General features: G+C 38.2%; 1 protein-coding gene across 3 annotated transcripts in view; it reads left to right on the forward strand.

Moving 5' to 3' along the window:
• The window catches only part of PPP1R9A (protein phosphatase 1 regulatory subunit 9A), a 131200-nt gene that overhangs the window by 90943 nt on the left and 14927 nt on the right, over positions 1-25330 (forward strand). For 2 of the 3 annotated variants that reach the window (XM_057370659.1, XM_057370660.1), the window contains exons 7-15: positions 5362-5517; positions 10841-10894; positions 12711-12940; positions 14312-14408; positions 14536-14707; positions 18884-19041; positions 19602-19902; positions 23989-24076; positions 24171-24248. In XM_057370659.1, the coding sequence (XP_057226642.1) occupies positions 5362-5517; positions 10841-10894; positions 12711-12940; positions 14312-14408; positions 14536-14707; positions 18884-19041; positions 19602-19902; positions 23989-24076; positions 24171-24248 (1334 nt within the window). The remainder of the gene's footprint in view (positions 1-5361; positions 5518-10840; positions 10895-12710; positions 12941-14311; positions 14409-14535; positions 14708-18883; positions 19042-19601; positions 19903-23988; positions 24077-24170; positions 24249-25330) is intronic. The other variant, XM_057370661.1, reaches the window with a different exon arrangement.

Here is a 25330-nt window from a genome sequence, read left to right on the forward strand (position 1 = left end):
ACTGTGATCTAATGCACATTAGCCACAGTTCAAAGACATTTTTGGTCACCACAAGAACTTCTGCTCCATTTACTTGCAAATGTGAGTGTTACTACTTTGAGCTTGCCTTGCTCTGTGTGGACAAGTGTGGCTGGGTTTATGTTGCTATATGCCAGACACCACTGCCAGCCCTACATTTTTTGGCTCTGTTAAGCAGGGCACCTTTTGGGCAAGAAAACTCAGTTTACACTGTCTGAATGAATAACTACAAGTTATGTAGTTGTTCAAAACCCACTACCCTTTTGAATCCATTTCCTCAAAAGTAAGAGCGACTCTGACAGCATGGATTTCAGGAATTGCCAGTGTAAGGAGTTTTGTGTTAGGCAGCACAGAACTCTACAGGAGTTGCTCAGTCTCAGGGCTGTCGAGCCATCCTGTTCATTTTCCTACACCTTTTAAAATATGGTAACATGGATCTGCAGGTACAGTGCTGCACAAATAAACAAGACAACAATCTCGAGACTGCCAAATTCTCATGCTTAGAGACTTTACCACAAGGACAGCACAATGAAATTTTAAGTTTTCCAGAGCAGGAAATCAATGATCTGTATTTGAGTGCTGGAGTCACAGCACATTACTTGAGTTTGTTAGAACTGGTCRAATCACAGGAAAAGAATGTGTGACAGGCATGTGCAAGTTCTTGTGTTTTATCTTGCTGTGCCACCAGCTGGCTGGATTCCCTCTGTTACAGAACATCTGATGGTCTTCATAGCCCAAGGAGTATGTAGGTATTTTGGGAGGATCCAAGTTCTTTAAAAAAGCAGCATTTTGAGGTAATTTTTATTTTTGCCAGCCAGTGGGCAGTGGACTTGAGTTAGATAATAAATTTTGAGATGCATGTTCGCCTTCTATCTTCTCATTCCATTGCCTTGCAGTAATGTTGCATGACAGCTGTTTGTTGGGGAAAATTCACACACAATTTGTGTGAAAAACACTCACAGTGTTTCTAAAATAAATACCATTTACTGTGTAAGTAATACTGTAAACTCATCATTTGCTGTGTAAGTGCCCTGCATCCCTGCATTTCAGAATCTGCTGTTACCATGGGCTGCAGGTCACAGGATTGCAGGATACTTTCAGATGCTCCTTCGTTTCAGTTTTTGCATGGAAACACAAAGCCCTTGTGCAGAACTGAGGAATACTAAAAGAAAAGGGATGTTCACAGTTGGGTCCATGCAAAGATTAGCAGAATAAGTGTGCAACAGCTCACAATTTGTCRTTAAGCTCCCAAAAGCCAAGCAGAGCCAGTAGGATCAGGTGTTTCTCAAGTGCTACGTACAATAGGCATTGGCATTTCCTGCTCACCACAGCAAAGCTGGAAGAGTACGTTGCCTCTAGATAGCCTGTTGCAGAGTTTGTCTAGCTTCCTAAAGTCCCACATCCTTTTAATTTTTGTATCCTGTCAGAGAATAAAGCTCTAAGGCTTTGAAGTAGGCAGTGTCTTAGTATTTTCCACTTAGTGTGTTAAGTGTGACCTGAATCTGTATCCTTGACTGAAACCTTTTGAGTTCCCTGTGTTAACACGGTGTTCTGTGCACATGAGTCAAATTCTGACATTTCTTGGAATTTTGATTTGAACTTGGTATTATCTTCTTCCTGTTCTACAGCTAATAAAAAATGTCACATAAAGCAGATGACCTATTCCCCTGAAGGCTTCATGGGGTGATGCAGAATGTGAAATCAATAATGTTTTGCAGGATTCTGTCCATTCTGTGGCTGCAGACAAATAGTTTAATGCAAGTGATATTTTAATCTATTYTAATACTCACTAATAGCAATATGAATATTATTTTAAATTCTCATTTGTCGGGAGATGCTGAGAGCAAAGCAACATTAGAACTATTAAAGAAAACCTTGAATATGCAAAAAAAAAAAAAAAATTGGCAATGTACTTGAATGTCTAACACCCAAGAATACATTTGCTAAACCAGATCTTTCGGAGAGTACACTTCTTCCAACATCATTAATATGACGCACTCCTGTAAAAGCAATGATTAATACTACACCATTATGTTTTTCTTCACTCTTTTGAAAGAATTAAGTATAAGCCATCAAATAAAAAATCAAATTAAGAGATGGGCCACAGTTATAGTTCTTCAAATGGTGTTCCCTGATTGTGGGTGAGTTTCAACAGGAACAAAAGGTGTAGCTTGATGCTGCCTTTGTTATGGTGATTTGGGGCAGGTYTGTCTGCATTATCCTGGCTGGTGCTGCAGCTCCTTATTTCTGCTTGGGAGTGTTAGGCCCATTTCAGAAATTCACAGTTAAGGCAGTTAAACAATGCAAGTAACACATTTTCCCTTTAGAAGTGGAAAATTGCAGTTCATGTTGATATTTTCATGCTGTTAGCTGTGATAGCATATAGTGAAATGGAATGACTAAATCAGAAGCTGTTGCTTTTGATGGACAAGCTTAAAGCCCTAAGTGCTACTGAAATGAGAAATAGGGCTTTTACATGGATGAATTTTGCTCACCAACAAGAGTGAAGAGTCTTGAGATTTTCCTTCAAGAGCATGTAAGTTTCTATTGACTGTGGAGTAAAAAATATTGTTGTTGTCAGCTAAGAAAACAGAATATATGGCAGGGAACTCAGGGAGTTACAATAACAACTCTTACCTTACAGAGCTTTGTTGTTTTGAAGTAATACAATTTTTTTTCTGTGCCTCGCTGCTCCTTGTAAAATAGTGAATTTCACATTTTAGCTTACTGGCACAGTGTCTGAACAAYCTTCTGGTGGTTTAATGTGGAACAAAAGTCAGCAGAGATAGCTTTTTCCAGGAAAGTATGTTTCATGTAGGTCATGATGTATATTTCCTCAGTGTACACACTGGTTCTTTTGAGCCTGTAATTTGCTTTTCATGTGACTGTAAGATGAAACCCCTTTCTTTTGAGAACAAAAGTGAAAGTCTCATTTATTTCTGTGTTCTGTAATGTGTTCTTGTTGTCTTGGTGTCTTGTTTATTTGAACTGTGCTTTGCTTTGACAACTACTTTTTTCATTAATTGTAGCAAAAATGATTGTGCTCATTGACATTATGTACAATTTGAAGCAAGATTTTCCTTTGTGTTCATTTTTAGCTGCTTGATGTTCCTCTTCAAACAGTCTGGCTCTTGATTCCAGTAAAATATTGACTGCTCTTGAATTTTTCCCTGAAAATTTAGTCCTTCATGTGTGTTAATTTTTTTATTGTATTCAATACTTCTGTTTAGTTGAAGTCTTTGGAGAAATCAGTTTTAACTAAATGCATCTGTTTTATTCCTTTGYCAAACCTGGTAAATGTAATTGGTATTTTGCATTAATATATTCCTTTAAAATGCACATGTAGCTGAGCCAGATCTGTTTTGTTTTACATAAGCGGGGCATGAGTTTACTGGGTAATGATCCCATTTCTGCCTCCTCATTGCATGCTTCAGAGATTYCCTTGCCTCTGCTGATGGACCTGCCAAGATGGTTTTTCAGTGTAGAAATTATGATTGTACATTACCTTATAGATGCTTCAGGSATAATGACTGTAAAATTGAAAGTACATGGACCATTAGTATTTTGTCCCCTGTCTTAAATAAGGAAAGAAGAAGCAAAATCTCCTGTTGGCTTGTTGGCTTCTTTTTTTTTTTTTTAAGACTGCTGAGGTTCTTAGTCATATATTCTTAGTAGATAGGAAATATATAAAATGACTGGTTACTGTTTATTTCATTGGAGAATATGGAACTATTTACAGAGGCAGCAACATCTCACCTAAAAAGTGCCTCATGGATGGATTGTGCATGTTGGTGACTTACCTTCCTTTTAGTAGTTCTTACAACATCCATCAACAAGAAAATTTTACGAAACTATTTTATGCTTTCTGTGAGTTTTAGCTTTCTTTGTTTTTCAAAACTGTAGTGGTTTAAAAAAAGGTCTTCATGATCTTTAAAGGTTCCCTTTAACCCAAACCATTCTMTGGTTCTRTATGCTGTCTCTGTGTACCTGTGCACTTAGACTCAACATCCTCCATGCACCACTTTTTAGTTGAGGGACATTCTCATAAACCTAAACAAAAGCGGGGAAACTGAATTAAGGTAGGAAGCTGAGGTTTGAACTGTTGTTCAAACATCTGAGTTCTTACCTCTTGTTTTGAAAAGTCCTTTTRKCAAAAAATGACTAATAAATAATTATAGCACCAGGGAAATGTACTTCTGATAGTAGAATTATGTTTCTTCATCTCAGGAACTGAGAGCTCATGAAGAAAAACTGTAAATTGTTTTGTCAAAATTYCGTGGTGTTACTGTATGAACATGAAAAAGACTGCACCAGTTCCCCCGCCCTTCCTTTTCCATGTATTTATTTAGTCCCAAGCCTTACAAATCCAGATGTGGCCCTGAGGGAAATGTTTGCTTTATAATGTGTTTGCACAGTCATTTGCACAGCCAGCAGGGTGTTTGTGATCCCTGTGTGCCGTACTCCAGCTTCCAGAGGGAGCCCTGCAGAAGCGAGGTGATGCCATTCACCTTGGGGATGGGGAGAGATCAGCACAGGGGCATGAGTGCAAAAGACTGAGTAGGCAACTTGGGGTTCAATATTGCAAACTTTTTCTTTTCAATATTACTGTTTTGTTTTATTTTGCTTGTTCGTGTGATACTGATTGCAGCTTAAGATTTATTTTTTTTTGAATTCTGTTTTGTCAGCAAATTGTTTGCATCTCATGGTTTACCAGCCCAAGAAACACCCACATTTACTGTTTAAAACTAGCTCAAAGCAGGTCCTTATTCAGGGTGAAAATTGACTAAACTCTGGTTTCAGATTCTGAACTTGTCTCTGACACTCGGTTTCTTTTTCATACTGTTGTCATTCTGCGTGGGTGTGACTTCTCTATGGTTAATTTGTTTATAAAGAACAACCACTGAATTTGCAAATTGAACATGGAATATATCACTGGAGAATTACTTCATCCAGATGACTYTACTAAAGACTAATCCAGATCCTGTTGGTCGTATTCTGCTTTYTTTCTATTTGGAAAAGATTGTTAAATCTGAAATGGAATTGGAGAGTTTTTCCTATGGAAAAAAGATCTCATTTGGAAAAGTGTGAAACCATCAAAATGTAGAGCCAGTAATGTTTAAGAACTAAGTTATTAGTGCTTAAGACATTATTTTCTCTTAATGTACTAATACTGCTGTGGAGTTGTATTTTGTCTGGTCGAATTCATCAGTATTGGGGTTATAGCTAAAGACAATTTTTTTTTGTATGCAGAATGCTGTGTTTGCACAGTATCTTAATTATTCTTTAAATAGTTTCTGCATAATAAGAGGGTAACTTGAATTTCTTAAATGCTATAAAATTAAGACAGGGGAATATGCTACAGATGAAGAAGATGAAGACATGGGACCTGTCCTTCCAGGAGGTGACATGGCCATTGAAGTGTTTGATCTCCCTGAAAATGATGACATGTTCTCCCCCAGTGATGTGGACACCAGCAAACTTGCTCACAAATTCAAAGAAGTAAGTTATATATCAGAAAATACTCCTGAAATACCTCACTGAAACAGATTTCTAGTCATCTCATTGCTCAGTGCTTAGTTTTTTTCTCTTGCAAACTGGAGTGGATTTGTAGCTGTTTGTATACTTAGTACTTTGAAATTACTTTGGCTTGAAAGAAACTGTTCTTTGGAGTTATTTTGGCATCAGCTTTCAGGTTGCATTGATGGAGGGTAATTTATTAATAAACCTGTCAGTGCAGAAGTTTTTCTGCCATAGCACTTAGTTTGACCAGGTAGACAAAATGCAAGTTAATTCATCACTAGCAGATCGCTGGGCTTTGGGTAGGGTGTTTTTTTTGGTTTGGTTTGGTGTGGTTTTGTTATTTGTAGGATTCCAGTAAAAGGCGATTGGGAAAACCAAACAGTTAAATGTAAAATTTCAGTGAAGAGAGACATGTGAAGCTCATCYTGTACCATCACACAGCAACTCATCAGTGTGCAGCAGTGTCATGTGTTTGCCCATGTGTTSAGAAAGATGCTGTATTAGGAAAGCAGCCATACTTCAGGATGGTGTTTTATGAATGTCTGTGGTCACAGAGTATAGCATCCACCTGTACTAACTGTGGTGTTCATTGTGGTCATTGAATTAATTTAATTTCACATACCAAAATAATGAGAGACATTTATTCTGTGKTTTTGGCTGTGCTTTTGATATGTCTTCTTTTTGAGCTTTCCTGAATTCTGATSAAGATATGAAACAGTGGATGTATCTAAGCACACAGTAATGGGCTGAGTGATGGCAATAAAGAACTTTTTTTTTCTTTTTTTTGGAATATAGGAAGATGGAAGGGTTGAAAGTAGACAGAACTTCATAGAACCTGGGCTCAGATAGGGGCTTTAAAATACCAAGACTCCCTTTTTATCCTTCTCCACTTAACCTCTTGCCTTCSCTCCACTCAAACCAGATATTTTATCTTGTAGAAATATTTTTTTACTACTCTAGTGAATAAAGAATGTATGGAAAGTGACTGGTCAATGAGCAGCAAGTCTTTCCCTTTTCTGCTGATACCCTGATCAGCCATTGGGTATTGCTCAGCCTACTATTCATTATTGTTTCCTGAAAGCTTTTTCCTTTACTTAAATTATAATTTTCTCACTCCATGTTTTGAGTTTCAGGCTCTTARCAGAACAATTTGCTTCATTTTCTAATACTTTCAATCATACATAGAAATACAATCTCAAAACAGTAGGAAGATGGTGCCATTCTCTGTGTGCCAGCGAGTGTTCCAAGGCTGTGCAAACCACAGATGCAGTGATGGGCAAGAAGCTCACCTTTGAATAAATTACCTGTAGAACTGTGCTTGAATACAGCTTCCATAATCTCAGGCTACTGCTGTACTTGTGCTACAGACTAATTGGAAGTTATTTGCAGACCTGTCTTCTGTAATGGCCTTAAAATGCTGTTTTAGAGACCAGATGAGAGTACTCTGGGATCCTTAAGTGTCAGTGTAGATGAGAGCCTGAGAAAAAACCATGAAAAGCTCCTGCCTAAGAGTGGACTCTTTGAGAAGCCCACGCAGTTACTGCTGTTACGAGCGCACCACTTTTGTTTCACTGATTGTATTTAAGAGTACACAGCTGCATTTTGTTGGCTGCTGCAGAGTGAGTGCATGTATTTTTCTTGGTATTTGCCCTGAATTCTTTCAACACTAGAGGACTTGTTCATGATCACACTGCACAAGCCCACACAGTGTTTTCTGGAATTGTATTGAAAGAATAACTGTTCTTTCTTGTTCTTACTCCAGAGATTAATGAAAGTATTAGGCAAGTGGGTAGGACATAATCTTTAAGCATAATAGTTTGACCTAATTAGATGAATTCAGTCTTTGCRACGAAAAATGTGTTCCCATACTCTGAGACCACTCTTATTGGAAATGCCTTGCTTTTGGAATGAAAGTTAGAAGATTCCTGGGTGAATCAGTGTACTTCTGAAAGTCTTGTTTTACTGGCTGTAAAGCAGGAAATGTAGGACTTTTCTTAACTCCTTTGAGAGAGCTAGGAACTTTATTTTAGCTGTGATGATTAAAGAGACACAAGAWCTGTAGGGAGAAGGGACATTTATGTAAGAATTAGTTATTTTATGTTCTAATGAAATACATCAAAAGTGTATTATTATTATTATTATATGCAAAAAATATGTAATGATTACATAAAAATTGTCACAGAGATTATTAGATTCTATTGCATACTTTCCTTCCCCATGTACTCCTGATATTTTAATGTTTCCTAGCCTTTCATTCCRTTCTACCTTTTGCCTTGATAAAGTCAATCAGTTTTCTCTCTGAAAGTTGCTTTTTATAACAATTTTTACTGTTTTGCAGAATATTAATCAGCTTTGCAAAACTTATTTGAATAGGAAATGTGCCAAAAATTAATCAAAATGTCTTCGTTAAAGTGAAACCTTCACAATTTTATGTTAACTTAAACATCGTAAAAATACAAAATAGTATCTGCCAAGAACTTGTCTGGCATTATATAGGACATGGAATAAAGATTTCTGATCCCCTGTTAGTAAACATGCTTAAAAAAAWTTTAGCTATGGAGACCAAATTTGTTTGCCAAATGGTTGACCTTGCCTGTTGCTTAGTCTAACCTATAAATATGCTAGTATTTCTCATCCATTCTGCAAGCATAATTAGTTCTTTTTTTAAAGAAAGGTACATATCCAGCTACACATTTGTCTGTTAAGCAGAAAAGTGTCTTTTTTCTTCTGCTTCAGTGGGATTTGCTGTACCATGTACTGATTCAATGATCTGACTGGGTGCTCAGTATTCATTTTTTTTAACTTAATAACAGAGAATGTAAAAATAACTGTTAAAACCATCTGTACCTGAGCAGATTGTCATTTATGCAACAATTTGGAGTTTATTTGTATGTAATAATAAGCTCTTTAAGTGCTCCTTATGGATTTGTGGGGTTTTAGAAGAGATGGGAGTAGACTGTCAGCAGGTAGCCTAGGGCTTTGAGTCTTGACTTTTTGATTTCGTTATTAAGTCTGCAAAGATGAAAATCTAAGTCATCCATTATTCCTCTGATTTTATCTCATCCCAGAACAGTGTAGCAAAACTAAGCAAAAGGCTGGGCATTTATAAACACCATGATGTTTTGAGATGGTTCTTTCATAATTTTTCGCTATTAACAGGAATGCAGTGATGAGAAGATACTGTTCTCAATCTCTGAAAATTGCAGATCAGAGGGTTGGAATGAGTGAGCTCAAAAATTGCAAGCAACTTCTTGCAAATGCTAATAAAAGTATCCCCTTTGTTTCTTGTAATATGTATAATTATAAAAAGGTGTACRTCCTTCTCAGCTTCCTGGCCTGCTGGGTGCAGTAGCTTCACTGGCAGCTTCTTGCCATTAACACCAGTTCCAGGGCTGCCAAGTGTCCTGTCCCCAGCTGCACTGTCACCTCTCCATCCTGGAGCAGTGGCCCTGCTCCCCTGTGGCACTTCCTCAGGAACCCTGTAATCCATGGGTTACTTGTGTTTCTGCAAGCTGCTGTAGTCAATGCCTGATTTCATTTGAAATGGAATCTTATATCTGCTGTCACTGAGCACATGAAGAGTCATTAACACTTTCCAGTACAAAGTCAAAAAGTGAGCATGATTAGCAGATAATTTAGGGGATTAGAAGTTCTTACAGTCTCCTCTGGAGACACTGACCAAGAAATGAGTATTGGAAAGAAGATTCCTGAATGAAACTGCTGAATCGGTGTCTCCTTTATTCTATCCAGCATAAATGGAGCAATTCTCCACCTTAAAAGACTAGGTTTATTCTGTAGATTAATTAAAGCTGGTTTGCAAACCAAACCATATCGGAGAGTGTGCATTTCCTGCGCCCCAAGAAGGGCATTCAAGAGGCTTCATGAAAAGGGAGTTACTGAATTATCTTAGCCTTTTTCAGAGATATTTGTACTGATCAGCTCAGTGATAGTTTCTATTACTATGAAAATTATTCCTCTCTTCCAGAAGAACTTTTCCTTTGATTAATTTGCCCATTTTTTTACTAACAGCTGGGTCTTCAAGAGTGGAGCCATTGCTTCACAAGAGATGTTGGTTTCTGGTTCAGTACAGCATCCTCCCACTCTATTAGCTCAACATAAACTATTCCCAAAAGCTCATGTTAGCCTTGTAAGAGAAGTAACCTGCATGTAAAACATGCTTTTCCGTAACTATTCCTTCTATTAATAAATAATGGATGACAGCCCTGTCTCCTCTGCARTGCCAGCTCAGGCTGTAATTCAGTGTTTGTCCTTGCCCTCAGCTCCATACCCAGTGTAGATGAGGTAGTGATTCAGTGTAAGTTTTTTGGGGCTTGTCAGAAGTTTGTTTGTGGTGCCTGCTGTAAGTACAGCAGCAGGGATTGGGGTGCAAGCCAGTATTGGGTACACGTGTGTGATCATTTCCACCGGGATTAGGGTTGTGCTTCAGAGTGTTCTTGGAGCCTGTGACCACCAGCCCTTTGTGATAAGACTAAAGGTGTTTCAGGACRTTGCCTGATACACTCGAAGTAGTGATGGTTCACAGGATCAGACTAATGTAGGTTAGCAGAGAAGAAATCCCACAGCAAGTGTGCAGGTGGATGCCTGGCCCTCCACACCAGCCCTTTCCCTGTCTGGTTCCCCTGTTGTTGTGGCTGCTTGGTGATGTAACTACAACCTTTAGCACACTGCCCGGGCTGTTAATCTGCTTGCAATCGCTTTGTGTGCTTGAATGCTGTTGCTGTTATTTACAGTTTCCCTGTGTAACTGCTCTCAATCAAGATTAGCTGGCTTGAACAGAGCAACTCCAGTTAATGGTGAAGGATAGCATCAGTTTACCTTTCTTCTTGCATGAAAYAAATGTGTGGAATCTTCCCTCAAGGTTTTCCTGACTTCTTGAGTTGTTAAATCACTTATTTCCATATTTGCTTTTTGTAACGTGCCTGCTTTAATCAGTGCAGTGGGACTTTCAGCACTGGGGCGTATTTCACATTCACATCAGAGGAGAGCAAAGCCCAGCAGGATAACATCTATTTTTTTTAAAACGTAAGACATTTGGTTTTGCTAAACAGATTGGATGTTCTGATTTGAAATTATGAGTGGTTAGACGGCATCCTATCTTTAATTAGGTTGCACAGACTGAGTCATTTTGCAAGCTAGACATTTTAATTTACAATCTACTGCACTGCAGCACTCTTCAGGGCCTTCTGCTATGTAATAAGGTATTCAACTTGCAGCACAGGCTTTAAAAAWACCGGAGTACTCTCTGTGACTTCACTTGTTTATTTTGTATTTTCAATTCTAGTTGCAAATCAAACATGCAGTTACAGAAGCTGAAATTCAGAAGCTGAAGACAAAGGTAAGAATCAATAAATGGTTAATACATGTTTTTTTTCTTCATGCAAAATCAGATCTGAAGACATGTATTTTTATGTGGGTGGAGAAGTCAACATCGTTATTAAAGGCTGATTAAGAAGYACAGTGGCTCAGCTAAATCTTGTCTTGTCTTGATGTATATTTATTCCAAGTTTCAAGTAAAAATCTTAAGTGCTGCTATTAAAAGAAACTGCCAACTTCTGTAGCTTCAATTAAACATATGTTTTAAGGRGTATCATAATGACTAAATGGCAGATTTCTAGCCTCAAAATTCTRATGCATTTTCTCAGGTTTTAAAATTACATTTGAATATTCAAGCTGAGGTTAGTAGGTTTTTTATTTACCAGTRAAGTATCCCTACACTACTTTTCCTTTTCAACATTAAAAAAAAAAAAACAAACTGATTTGGTTAAAAGTATTTAATAGAAATTATGTTTAGATGCAGAAGAAAAAGTGTTGTTTCATATGTTGTGGTACTCTTTAAAAGATGATCTAGGAAGGAAAAATATGACCAGTTTAAAAGAAAACGTCTCACAATCAGTCGCTAGTTAATAAATTAAATTTGCGATAGCAATAAAAATTAATTGGGTTTTTTTTGTACTAGGGTAACCTTTATGGGAACTCAGCTGATTATTCAGTTGTTCAGCAATACTAGGTTTTAAAATGACATCCTTCCTTTGAGTCTGAGTGCATAAAAAAGGAAATAAAAGTAAGAGAAAGAGAAAATCATACTTCAGAAAAAGATTTTAGGTTATTATTTCTTTCCAGCAGAAAGTGCACTCACTGTGTATTTTGAAAAGTGTTGATCAAATCGGYGTAAATAGCTGTTAAAAAAACCTCAAAGTGCAACTATTTCTTGTAAGGACAATTTGTGTTGTCCTGTTTCAGTCCAGAAAGTGAAAAATCTTTTCTTCCTCTGCTTTCCAGTTCCAATCTAGCAACTGGAGCCACACAGTTGATCCCTTTGGGTTGTGCTAAGGCGCACTGACTTGATGGCATCAGTGTGTGGGTGTAAACATTCATCTGTGCAGATCCCTGTGCAAGATTAGGGTTAATGTGCCTTTTAGTGTCAGACCTCTTTACCTTCTCTTTTCAATAGAGCGGAATAAAATGTGACTWGTTTAGATATGTTACTAATAAAACTGCAAACAAGTTAATTTTTYTGGTGTGTATCATTCGTGATGCTAGCAGAACTGCCCAGAGCAAATTTAAAAGTCTTGATAAATAAACAGGGATGTCAAGGCATTTTGTGTTCTTTAAATTCTAGAAGCCAAATTACACAAGATGCTGTGTAACCCTACCTGTATCCGGCACCAAACACTGAAACTTGCAGGTAGCTTCAGTTAGGAAAGGAGAATCCTAACACAAAAAAAATCTGGAAATCAAATTCCCTCTTCCCACAATTAGAAATGTCATCATTTTCTGAAAGTGTATGAATGCTTTATAGCACCTGAGTCACATGCACAAAGCAAAATGCATCCCATGTGCTGGCTGATTAACCCTGCAGTTCGCCTGAGTACTCCACTATTGACATTTTTAAATGTCAGTCTGTCAAATAGGTTAGTACAACCCAGAGAAGCRGAGAGGCTTCACTGGAACACTGAGCAAAAACTCAACTTGGTTTTATGAGGAAGAATAATACATGTATCAGCCTGTTTTCTCTGTCTTCTGCTGCTAGCATATGGCTGTCACAGTTACCTATTTACTGATTCATACTATTCGTGTTGTTTGAATTAATCCTGAACTATTAGGCTGCACTATGCAGCTTTTATGGACTGTATCTCCACTCCTTTGTTCAGCTGCAGGCTGCTGAGAATGAGAAGGTGAGGTGGGAATTGGAGAAGACCCAACTCCAGCAGAACATTGAGGAGAATAAGGAAAGGATGATGAAATTAGAGAGTTATTGGATTGAGGCACAAACCCTGTGYCACACAGTGAATGAGCACCTCAAGGAGACGCAAAGCCAGTATCAGGCTCTGGAGAAGAAATATAACAAGGCAAAGAAATTAATCAAGGATTTTCAGCAAAAGTAAGCAGCTACACCAGGCTCAGCAAATGACTTAGTGGCCAGATAGAAAACATGTATGTGGTATATTTTGAAATATGAAACCCACTGTTAAACACCTGTAAGGTAAACACCATTTTCCACTTTTTAATTCATGAAAAACATGAACTCTTTGTTATTGAAAAATGTTGCTAGTATTCAAGCTGTAGTCATACTGTAACTAAATAAAGATTTAGCCTATAGTACTCCAGGTTGGTATGTTTCAGAATTAGGAGATAGCTCAATGTAATTGCAAACAACTAAGAGTAATCATTGTGAAGCATTTTATTCATAAAGTTTGCAGCTGTTTATATTGGTATTGTGGATTCATTCCTGCTGTGTACTAATGTAACATTAAAAAGAATATTGTTTAGTTACATTTTACTTTTCATTTTTCTTCTTCTTGTAGATGCCAAGAATGTTTGAGCTGAGTTGAGCTAACTGATGATTACCTGGCCCCCTCTGTTTCACGTGGTCCCCTCTCCCTGATGGCTAGCAAGAATAATAACATCTTACTTTTCTATAGCAGCTTCCATTCCCCAAATTACTTTTTTTTTTTTTTTTTTTGGCATTAGYTTTTTYATTTTCTGCTGAAATATACTTATTTAAAGARGAAAACTCAAAGACATACAGAAAAGTCAAGTGATAATTGGGATTGCAGAAATTAATATCCTGTCCCATTAAAAAGGGGGTTAGATTGTCAAAATACCATTACCCTTCTTGGAATTTTGTGACTGTTCCAGAACTAGTTTGCATATTGTGTGTTTTCTATCACAAGTGTCTTTGATACTCAAAATTAAAAGAGATAGGGAAAGTCACTGGAATGAGTTTGGATACCTTTCTGTTGATATTCTGCTTTCTATTAGCAAAAGATCTAATCAGTTGCTTTTAACTACCTCAGGTCAGGCTCCTAAATTGACCTAACAGATTTCCTTTAGAAAATTTGATTTTACCTGGAAACTCACAGGATGCCCTTTCTGTAAAGGAGCATAGTCATWCACTGTTAAAACCGAGACTTTGCTCCATTTCCTATAACAGAGAGCAGCATAAACTAAGCTACGTTGTTTTCATTCTAAACACAAATTAGGAAAAGAARCTGGTTTAGCTGTTTTAATGAACAGTAAGAAATGAGATTTTTTTTTCCAAACAAGTTGCTCTTGCCATTTTTATATCATCACCTAGCATATTCAGATTGATTGCTTAGGGTTTTGTCCTGATTGCAATTTCATAATTCTTACTAAGTAAGTGATAAATTATTTGCTAAGGACTTACTTTTCTGCTGAGTAGCAAAATATTTTATTTTTTGTTTCAATCTGATTGCTTTGATGACAGCAAAAACATTTTTTTCCCCCTAAGAGAACTTGATTTCATCAAACGCCAGGAAGCTGAACGAAAGAAAATAGAAGATTTGGAGAAAGCACACCTTGTAGAGGTTCAAGGCTTACAAGCTCGAGTGAGTAGCATTTATTCTTATATTTGAAGAATGAGACAGTTCCATCTTATATTCTGGAAAAATAATATCTCTGATGGGGAGAGTGTATTGGGATATGACTGGTAATACCATGTTGTATTTCTTTCAGATACAAGACTTGGAATCAGAAGTTTTTAGGCTAATGAAGCAAAATGGAAGCCAGGTYAACAATAACAACAACATTTTTGAGAGGCAGACATCTTTTGGAGAAGTTTCTAGAGGAGATCCAGTGGAAAATCTAGATACTAAGCAAGTGACCTGYCTGGATGGATTAAGTCAAGGTTTGTTTGAACCGAACCATAACTCCTATGAATCATAGAATCATAGAATGGTTTGGGTTGGATGTATCTTAAAGAGCATCCAGTCCCAAATCCTGTGYCATGGGCAGGGACACCTTTCWCTAGGCCAGGTTGCTCAAAGCCTTATCCAACATGGCTTTGAACASTTACAGGGATGGGGCTCCACAGCCTCCCTGGACAACCTGTTCAGGTATCTCACTAATGCCACAGTAAATTCCTTCCTGATATCTACCCTAAATGTCCCCTSTCTCAGTTTGAACCATTACTCCTTGTCCTGTCACTGCAGTTCCCGATGAAGAGTCCCTCTCTGGCTCCCCTGTAGGGCCCCTTCACTAACTGCAAGGTGCTGTGAGGTTTCTGCTCAGCCTTCTGTTCTCCAGGCTGAGCAGCCCCAGCTTTCTCAGCCTGTCTTCATAGGGCAGCTGCTCCAATCCCCTCATCAGCTTCATGGTCTTGCTGTGGACTGGATCCAACAGTTGCATGTCCTTCTTAGGCTGGGAATCCCAGAGCTGGATGCAGCACTTGGGATGGGGTCTCACAAGAGCAGAGGGACAAAATCACCTCCTTTCACCTGCTGTCCACCCTGCTTTTGATGCAGCCCAGGATTCCTATAAACTATAATAATATTATTGATCTCTCTGTTGAAAAAAAGCAACACATTATGAAATAAACTAATTTCTAGCAAGCACAGCGGTTTTTTATTAAAATTTATATTCTAGCAGRTGTTTCATATGTGGACCCAACAATATTGCTTTACAAACAAATCAATATGAATTACATTTTTAACAAATTATGTGTATAAAAAAAATAGTTCTGCTGAAATGGTATTAGGTGATATGCAGACCTTGTGCATTTGGTTTCCACAAATCTTCACAGAACTGTCTTTCTATCGAGTTWAATTGTACCTCTGAAGTTCAGAAAAGCACCCAGGATGACAAGAAAGTCTGTATTTCTGCTGYAGAGCCTCAGTGTTATAAAACATTTAACACTTAGTGGTGCTGTTAACACAAATCCTTTTGGTAGTTTGCATCTGGAGAGGAAAGTATGTTTTCYTCACCTGACTCAGAAAAATCATGTTTGCCTGTACTGCTGTAACAATGTCAWCACACACCTATAGCTCAAGAGCTAAAATGCGGGAATTTCTACATGTTAAAAAAAGAAGGAAAAATTGTTCTTTCTAAACACTTGAAAGTTCTTAGTATAGTGTTAAAAATCTGCATGTCAGTGCTTCAAAATTATGTTTTCCAATTGATGCATTTTTATGAAAATTTTCAAAGAGCTGCCTTTGTTTATTGCAAAAACATTCTYCTGGGGTAATGTTGTGTTAATTACTTCTGAGTGTTAGACTGGATGATCTGTGAATTTAAACACCCAAGTTGAAGCACTTGAGTAAAAACAAAAAATATTTACTAGGAAAAGAAGATAATCAGCAATGATTTTTTGGAAACAGAAGCAGCATAGTTAGACCTTAGATTCCAGGCTGCGTTTGCAGTTTTACCGTGAGAAAAAAAACTCCTTTTAAGAAATAAGAATATCCTTAAATATGCTGTAGCACTCTTTGACTTCCATATAGTTTTTCCAGTAAATTCTGAATTTATCTCTGAGGCCTGTGTCAGACTGTAATGCAGTGATACTTGCTCTGCAAGGAGCCCAGGTCTCTGTATCACTCTTGTTTAAACCTTCCAAGAAGAGATCTTGCCATCAAGGCATGGATGTTTGCAGAGGAGCTGTAAAGGGGAGGGCAGTTGTCCATGATGTTTTGGGGGTGAGTAGTGTCCCTGTGGGTGCTGTGGGTTGTGCACACTGCCTTTGTGACATTCACACAGGTGTTCCATTCTCTTTTGTGGCTCATGTTTGKCAAGAATCACACCAGCTTCTTGATCAAGCCTCTGCACTAGGTTCCTGGGGTAGGACTTCATGTACACAGCCACATTGCACAATCTTTGTTCAGTAGTTCGCAGGTCTGTCTTCCATCAAAAAATCAGGTTGTGTAAAAATACAATATTTTACCTAAAATTGCATCAAGTATGTTTTTGCTTCAGTGTGATCTGAGGGGTTCATTACATTCTTGCATGGTAGGAGACTTGGGAAGCAGTAATGGATGCARCCTGATGGTTGCAAACATTTGAGCGTAACAGTTCCTGACGCTGCCGATGCTCCGGCCGTGTTCAGCATCCTGCCAGACTGCACGACTCCTCAGGCTGTAACACAACCTCACACTGAGCTTACGGGGCTGCCAGGAACATCAGTGGAAGTTAAAAAGAGAAAATCAAAGCTACTATGACCCACAAAATTCTTCTTTTGCTTTGCCAGGGAATACTAGACYGAGGATTCTGTTTCTTTTACAAATATATGGTTTATTCTGAGTCCAGAGAAATGGATAAAGTGCATTGTAGCTCTCTGGTTTCGTGATCATGAGCTGTGTCTGCAGTAGAAAATCAAGCTGTTTACTGGCAGGAGTCARTGGTTTGAAATCTCAACAGTTCAGTGCTGAGGCTCACTTTGACAGTCTCCGACTTTGACATCTCTCTGCAAGYGCCCATTGAAGCCACTTTGTGGCTGTACTTTCTGGGTGTTTTTGGATACCCAGGGATGCATCAGTTCACAGAAGGAGATTTTAAAATCTGTCAGCCTGTCTAATGGAAAAACAGTGGGATTACAGGCGAGCTCTTTCCTGCTTCACACTGGTACTGAAGTAATTCAGATGGAAGAACATTGGAGTCAAGTGATTGARCGTCTGATGAAAAAAAGTCTCATTACATTGACTCTTGACAGTGAAATAAAAACTATTATGACTTTCATGTAAGARATGTTCCAGACTTCCTAGTGGCTTGGGAGATTTCTACAGCATCATGTGAGGTTGTGGGTTTGTGCTGAGAGCTGAGGGCCAGCCACTCTGCAGAAGGGGGAGCTGGGGCTGCGGGCAGCAGCACGTGTGGCTTGGACAGAGGCCATCTGACAGCAGCCCAGTTCCACTGCAACAAAACAGGGCAAGACCAGTGATGGGGTGGAACAAATAAGAAGCTCCAGGCCCAGATGGTGTTTTGCTTTAAGAAGGCCCATTTGAGCACTTCTGTGAACACCATTTGCAATCCTGTGTTGATAGTTTGCATAATTTCAGCAGTGAAATGAAGGGATGTATGGAAGTGTGTACACCTGAAAGAACAAATGCAAGCAGTTCAAGCCATGACAATGTGTAGTTATTCTGTRGAGTTCTTAGGGCAGAAGCATAACTGCAAGTCAGACAATGCTTATTATTCTGTTTACGGGGTTGAACTAAAATGTAACTCTTGTACATAGAAGAAAAGCAAAAATATCTATAAAATAAGATTTTAATGTATTAGTGTATTATGAGTGCAGCATGTAAACAAGTAAATTAATGGATTATGGCTTGATTTTTACTGTGAGGGTTGAAAGAAATGTTAAAGCYGTAAGAAATCTATTCTTTTGCTGGTATAAAATACAAAAACACCTTTTGAAATGTTTTTAGTCTTAATTACTTCAGCTTTGTAAAATGCTAAATTTGCTGCAAAACTTGGGTTTCATTTGAGTGGGTGGTTGATAACTAAGACAAGTGCAGCTATGTTAGTTTTAGTAGTAGAGGCCATTCATATATGCAGTTTGGTATACTTTCATCGTGAGACATTCAGGAATTGKGTGTCTTTGAAATGAGGCAAGTAAGATGGTTTCATTGTTCCATTTATTATATGAAATACTTCTCCAGTTTTCATGTGTCACATAATGGTGTTTATGCCCTGATGRAGGAGAACTCTCTGCAGGCCAAGCACATGCAACTCCTTCTGAAGGGCACTAAATGGATCTGCTTTCTGGGCTGGTGCAGCTGCGTTTGTGTGGGCGTCTGCGTAACAGTGGGAATAATCAGTGAATTCTTAATATCTGCATTTGATTCTTTGCTATGCCCCTGCTGAATCTGTACAGATGARCTTGTYTATGCAAATAGCTTTTTTCTGAGGKTACTATAGCAGTTAGGAAGATACAGGTACAAGTAGAACGTATCTTTTCTAAYCTRARTGATTCTRTGATTCTRTGCAGAGTGCATGTACTTTCARTTGTTTGTRCAACAAATAATGCCTTTYTTTAGGCAAAAGTAGTGAAAGCTTCTTCTGTTAGACAGCTTGAAATCRTATTTCCATACAGATTTCAATGAAGCAGTTCCAGAAACAGAGAGACTGGACTCCAAAGCTCTGAAGACGCGAGCTCAGCTCTCAGTGAAGAACAAGCGGCAGAGRCCTTCCCGAACGCGGCTGTATGACAGCATCAGTTCAACTGATGGSGAGGACAGCCTGGAACGAAAGGTGAGAAGGACTCTACCCTCTCTTTCAGGCTTCCTATGGAGTGCTAGATTGCCCCTGTAAGTCATTTCATCCTCTATCTTTATCCTTCCGTTGTAGCACAGGCAGTATTTACTCCTCTGTGGCCAGTCTGCTGTGAATGTCCTTGAGTGATGTGTGAGTCTGGTCTCCTTTTTAGTCAGCACATCTGTTTTTTTGGTTCTGTTGTGTTATAACTGGAATCCTGGTCTTTTTGATTTACATGTGCTTTATAATGCAGAGCGGGTCCTTTCATTTATGCAGGAGGTGAAAGGAGCTTGAATTGTGCGTTTTTCTATTTGTAATTTGTTAATACAATTGCTACAATATTTGCTCATTGTTTTGTCCTATTCTGACTTCATATGAAAGCAAATCTCAATAAAAAACACTCTGTGTGGTGTCAAGGGTAATGCCGTGAATTGCTACAGCATTTCATACAAATAGAAAGCTAAATAATGAATAAAAGAATTGCATGTTCAAAGTAAATCTTGCTCTGTTTGCTTACTAAGTGGTGTAACCTGCTTTATAATCTCTTATACCAACAGCCATCACACAGTTACAGTAGTCCCATGCACATTTCAAAATCACCACTGCCCTTATGCATGAGAGCATCCTCACCAGCATCAGATTCTGGTGCTTCCTCCCTCTCCCCCGTGGCTAGCAGTGCAGCAATCTCACTTGACAACCTAACTGAAAACCACGAAGAAGARCAGCACCGCAAAGGAGGTGTCCTTTCCCCATATGCTCGGGGAGACACTCCATTTTCCTCTCCTTCAAAATCTGGGCACAGCTCTGAAGCATCTCCTTTGCATCACCCAGCTGGCAGGAATGTTTTACAGGATAAAGGTATTACTGTTTCTTTTACAATAAATTATGCATCATTTTGCTCACTTACATCCATCTACTTTATGATCTTTTGTTGTGCAGTAGAACTTTAGCAACTAGAACGTCATCATATTGTAATTTCTTTTGCCTACCCGGAAGTCAAAAACTTTAAAATAATCTTGTATGATGGTATAAGAAGAGGACAAAGGTTAAAATGGGATAGGGAACTGCTTACTTTCTTTTTTATTTTGGCTTTCCTGGAACTCGCTGAAAAAAATGGATAAGTTGCCTTTAAGAAAATGTTGTATTGTGTTTTTAAAAAAAAGCTTTATTTGACCTTGGGACACCTCCATATTAGAAACATGTTTAACACAGTGTACTTGCTCAAATAATGTGATTTTGGCACTGCTAGATGATTTTTTGGCGGGTGTGGAAGGGAGTGTAAAGCAAGAACAACAGATTGTAGCTTTTAATTGCTGGGAGGCAGCARAGTCTAGGTTTAATGAAAGGTTAGWRTCTGGAGATTTCATTTACAGAAAAAAAAATTTATTGGGGAGATTGGCCTCATTGTTATTAATTTAATTCAGATTCTTTAAATGCTAGGTGGATTAAACACGATGCAATCATGAGTAGGTCAGGTACATGTCTCCGATACCAGTTTATTACTATTAGAATTAACARTGTGATAAATCACAGAATACTGCGYTGTCCTTTTCAGATGCATTTCGAGGTCAGAATTAGCATTTGACACCACTTCAGCATTCTTAGCTATGCACCTTGCATTCTCAACTGTCGCATAAGCTAAAATACATGATAAAACTTGTTTATRAGTGAGAGCTGCAGGAAGAGGTTCATAACAGACTTGGATTTACTTGAATTAATTGAAAACAAAAATTTATTGAAGATATGCATTTGTGTGTCTGAAAAGACTTSCTACTGATTTAAACCCTGTTTTTTCATCAGCTTTATACAGGGCTTTCTCAGAGCTTCATAAAAGAAGCTTAATGGAGCTACTGAATTTAGAATAGGTTCATATATTGCAAGCATTTTTACATGAGTTCTGAAATTGCTAGTTGTAACTAGGTTAAATTGTTACGGGTTCCAAGTTAAATTCAATATTTGAGTTTTGCAAGTAAAAATAAGGGTGTGAACATAAGAATGTGACTTTCCAAACTCAGSTTGAATATATGATTGGTTTGTTAGCAAAGTCCTAAATCCTGCATTTCCAGCTGCTGTATTGAAAAATACCTTGATAAAAAAATAAGTGGAAACTAACCTTGTAGTGCAAGAAATAGGGCATTGCGTTCTACCTGCTGTGTCACTCTTTCCGTTTTAAGTTTGAAAAACAATCTCTGTCTAAATATTGCTGTCATGCTTTCCTCACTGGGGCCGTTAAGTAAACAACAAATGCTTTTGGGTGTGTCCAGGTTCTGCTGAGTAATACATTAGAATTAACCAGAGCCATTGAATTTCAAGTGGAAAAAAATTGTATTTAGTAAGTCCTACAAAAAAAAAAGAAACATACCAGAGTAATTGTTTGGCAACAAGTGTTGCAGCAATGCTGTTTTAAATGGTTACTAATTTGGGTGTAATACAACTCAGAAAAAGAGACATTGCATTTATTTTGTGTGTTCAGGTGGTGTTTTTTTTTAGAGATGGAAAGAGACCTCTGTGGATAAACACATGTCCATGGGTTAGTCTCTCAATAGCAGAAATGAGCATTAGCAAGCTCATATTTGTCATTTCTTCTTTTTCTTACGAGTTCCTGCAGTGTTGTGGGAAGGGCTGAAGAGACATGAGGTTAATTTCATTGCAACATGAGAAGGAATTTTGCTTGTTCAGCTTGTAACTGCAGCTTTTCCATGTATATGGGATGACTTTATTTYCTTCAGTTCTGCCTGGTTTGTGCAACAGCATCATCCTTTGATAAGGCAGCGAGGTGACCCTGGTGGGCAGGACGGTGAGGTCTAGTGTCTGCCACATCCATCAGACACAGATTACTTCAGCTGGAGGCTGGGAGTGATGGATAAATAGCTTCTGCGTGATTTATTCTGACAAAGCTTTCCCTTACCTTCCCTGAAGAACTGCAGGGAGCTGGGGAAGATGGACCCATCCAGGGTCACCAAAGTCCCCCCCTGCCCAGGCAGGGCACCTGCATCTCTGGTTCTTGGTCACTGCCATGTGCCAAACATTGAGTACTTCCTGCAAGACCCTGTAGATTCATATTGGCTCTGCCACCAAAGCTGGTTTTGGGACCTAATCTATCCATTTTCCACTGTGTCCCATAACCAGCACAGATATTTTCCTCAGCAGGTCATCATTATCCACAGGCTGGCCCCAGCTACATGGGAAGGGTGCATGGGGATACAAGAGCCAAACAGAAATTTGCCATTCCAGGTCGCTTCTATGTGTCCCTGCTCACCTCACCCGACTATTTTTTTCTACTACAGCAGCAAAACTTCTGTTTACTAAATGCTTTAATTATTTGCCCAACAACAACAACAACAAAAAAACAGTGCACTTTATAATTTCTTGACCTTCATTAAAAGTTTCTAAAAAACACCCACTGCCCCTTGGCCTGAAGTCCGTCTTGCCTGTAAATAGCTAGTGTGAAAATAAATGTTRCAAGTTTTAATTCTTGTGCAAATTTTGGCAGGGGTTAAATGAGAAGTGTATATTAAAGGTGAAAGAGAAACTCTAAGAGGAAATAGGACAGAAGTATGTACAGTGTAAGGTTGATATAGACCATGCATTGCCTGAAGTTCACCCCGACCTCCTTGGGGAATGGATTTCTTCTTTAGAGACCTCATCTTGCTTTTGTCATTCTTCATATTACTTTTTTTTTTGTTTGCTTTTTTGGAATGTGATTATTTGTCAGTTGTTCTTCAACTTTTATGGTTTTTTTATTTTTACATAAGGACTTGTGTTAGTGGAAGTAGTATGGCTTCTAGAGTGTGGGTACTGCAAAAGGCTTATTTTCCTGCTTTTCAAAGGATTTAAGAACCAATTAATTGCACATTAAATTTTTTGCTTGAAAGAGAACTTTGGCAGGTTATTAYCTGCAAAGCAATGCACAAAGTTCTATACACATAGTTGACTGTCCTGTGATAATGCTGTGATATTTTGGGTTAATTTTGAGAGTTTAGGTCAGCCACAGTAGGAAAAAAGCACAAACCGAGCAGTGCTTGTAGTTAAAAATTACTGTATGTCTGAGGTCACATTGCAGAAGCCACCAAACCACAAGTGACATGAATGACTGACCTTCATTTGCTTCCTCCAGGGTATTTGGGGACACTCTTTATGTTTAAGAGTCACTGTGTCTGAATTTTTAAACTACTGTGTGTTTTCTTTTAGCTTCCATATAGATTTCACAGGATGTTTGCCAGACTCAGATTCATTGTTTTGKCTTTATAGGTACTGCAGCCTGTTTCCTCTTTAGGGTTTAATAGCATTTGTAGAATAGATCAAAAATTGACAAATGTCTCAGGGGAAATTTATTAACTAAGCTATTTCCAGCTTTTGGGGAATTTTGTTGTTTTGTTTGTTTGTTTTTAAAAATTCAGAATGGTTAGATTTTAGGTTAAATAGTTAAACAAAGTGATTAACTAAAGTGATTAACTTTAGGGCTAAAGTGATTAACTCTTTCATGGCATGTCCATCATAAAAGGCACTCTTGACTCCAAAATTGAAAAAAGAAAAATTCAGGAGTAATTTTGGGAGTAAATCATATATACCAAATGAATTCCATAAAAAAAGAAACTTAAGGAGCTATTGCTGAGTTTAAAAATGGGTTCACTGAATGTTTCCCTGTAAATACTTTGTGTTGTTTAATTTATTACATATTCATTAAAACTCAAATCAAAACTAACTTCCCATTTTCTTTAATTAAAATRAGGTTTTTGTGTATTTTCAAATTCTGGAAGTATTTATTCTTATTCCTGTTCACACCATCTTCCTAAAAATGAGACTTCCCATAATTAAATTGTGTACTCACACACATGTACATGTATGGGTATCTAATTTTGAAAAGATGCACAAAGTGTTCTGGATGGAAAGTAGCAATTAAGATTAATAATGCACATTCTTCCATGTACAAATGTATCCTAGATGGTGCCACAAGTGCTCAGGCARCAAGAACAGCTAGCCCTACTATAGGGCATACAGAAAGACTAAAGAGAAAACTTGCAGATCTTGGGTAAGCGTTTTGTTATTTTAAATACTTTTTTTTTCTTCATTAAAAGGATTGAAAGTAAGATTTCAAATATGTTTTCTGATGTTTTCTAATATAGGGCTCCCTTGAGAAGGAGTTCAAACAAGGGCAAGAAGCGGAAGGAGAAAGAAGCTATTAGGGTGACCTATGGCAGTAGGTATGGGTGAAAGAATGAGGATGCGAGAAATTATGTGCCAGAAACATTGGAAAAACCTGATCATCCTAGCAGATGGAATATTAACAGTCCCACTGACTTCATAAATAAGTGTTAAGCATTGAGATAACCTGAGCTTAGAAACGTAGATTCCTTGGCTCACAAAAGGCTAACATATAATGTAAAAATACTTGGAGGTTTATAGTGGCATAGAATCATAGAACTTCTTGAGCTGGAAGTGATTCACAAGGATCATCAAGTCCAACTCGATAACCGCTGCTGTTACATCCACTAATGGGATTTGCAGAAAGAGATTTTCAGAGCAGCCCTACAAGATGCACACAGTCAGTTAATAATGTCCATGAACCAGAAACCTTGACACAGTTCCGCATTTTTTTTTTAAAGCCCCCAGAGCGAGGTTGGGCAGCAGCTGTTCACTGCAGCTTTGCAGCACCCACACTAGGAATGCTTTCAGAAGGGTTTCTTTTCTGAAGATTAACATCTTAAGTTGAAAAATAGGAAAAATGCTGACTGCCTGTCAGATCAACAACTYTCAGGCAAGGACTTGTGAATTCCCTGTGAGAACTGATGAGACCACATCACCAGCATCAGTACTCTGAATAAATAAACGTTCACAATGTTGGGAGACAATCTTCTCTACAAAAGCTAGTGTAGATTCTTACTGGAGGCCTCTTCTTATATACTTATGAGTCTGACAAGATCACAGCATGATACCTGGTTCCAGGTATGAAAGACAAAGTCAGGAAGGCTGAGCAAGCTTAGTGTGTTCCAAAAATCTGGAAAGGACATAGCAACTCAGAAACTCTGCATATAAAACAGTGCAAGAAAACCTACATGACAGAAGAGCTATTGGAAGAAAGCAAAGTTTGAATGCTATTCAAAAAAACATTGTGGTGGAAAATCAGTCTGTAGCCATTTGTGCAGTTCTACTGACAGTCTGATATACGGGGACCCAGTGACAAGTACATTGTGTAGCACCATAAAATCAGAAAAGCAAAAAACACCTTCCTTACTCCCTCAGGCACACTGTACTSAAGTGCAGTGTTCTGTCTCGGCACRCATTT

The sequence above is a fragment of the Malurus melanocephalus genome, unplaced genomic scaffold (genome assembly GCF_030028575.1).
Source record: "Malurus melanocephalus ecotype Western Australia unplaced genomic scaffold, MMel_1.1 scaffold_130, whole genome shotgun sequence".
NCBI lineage: Eukaryota > Metazoa > Chordata > Aves > Passeriformes > Maluridae > Malurus > Malurus melanocephalus.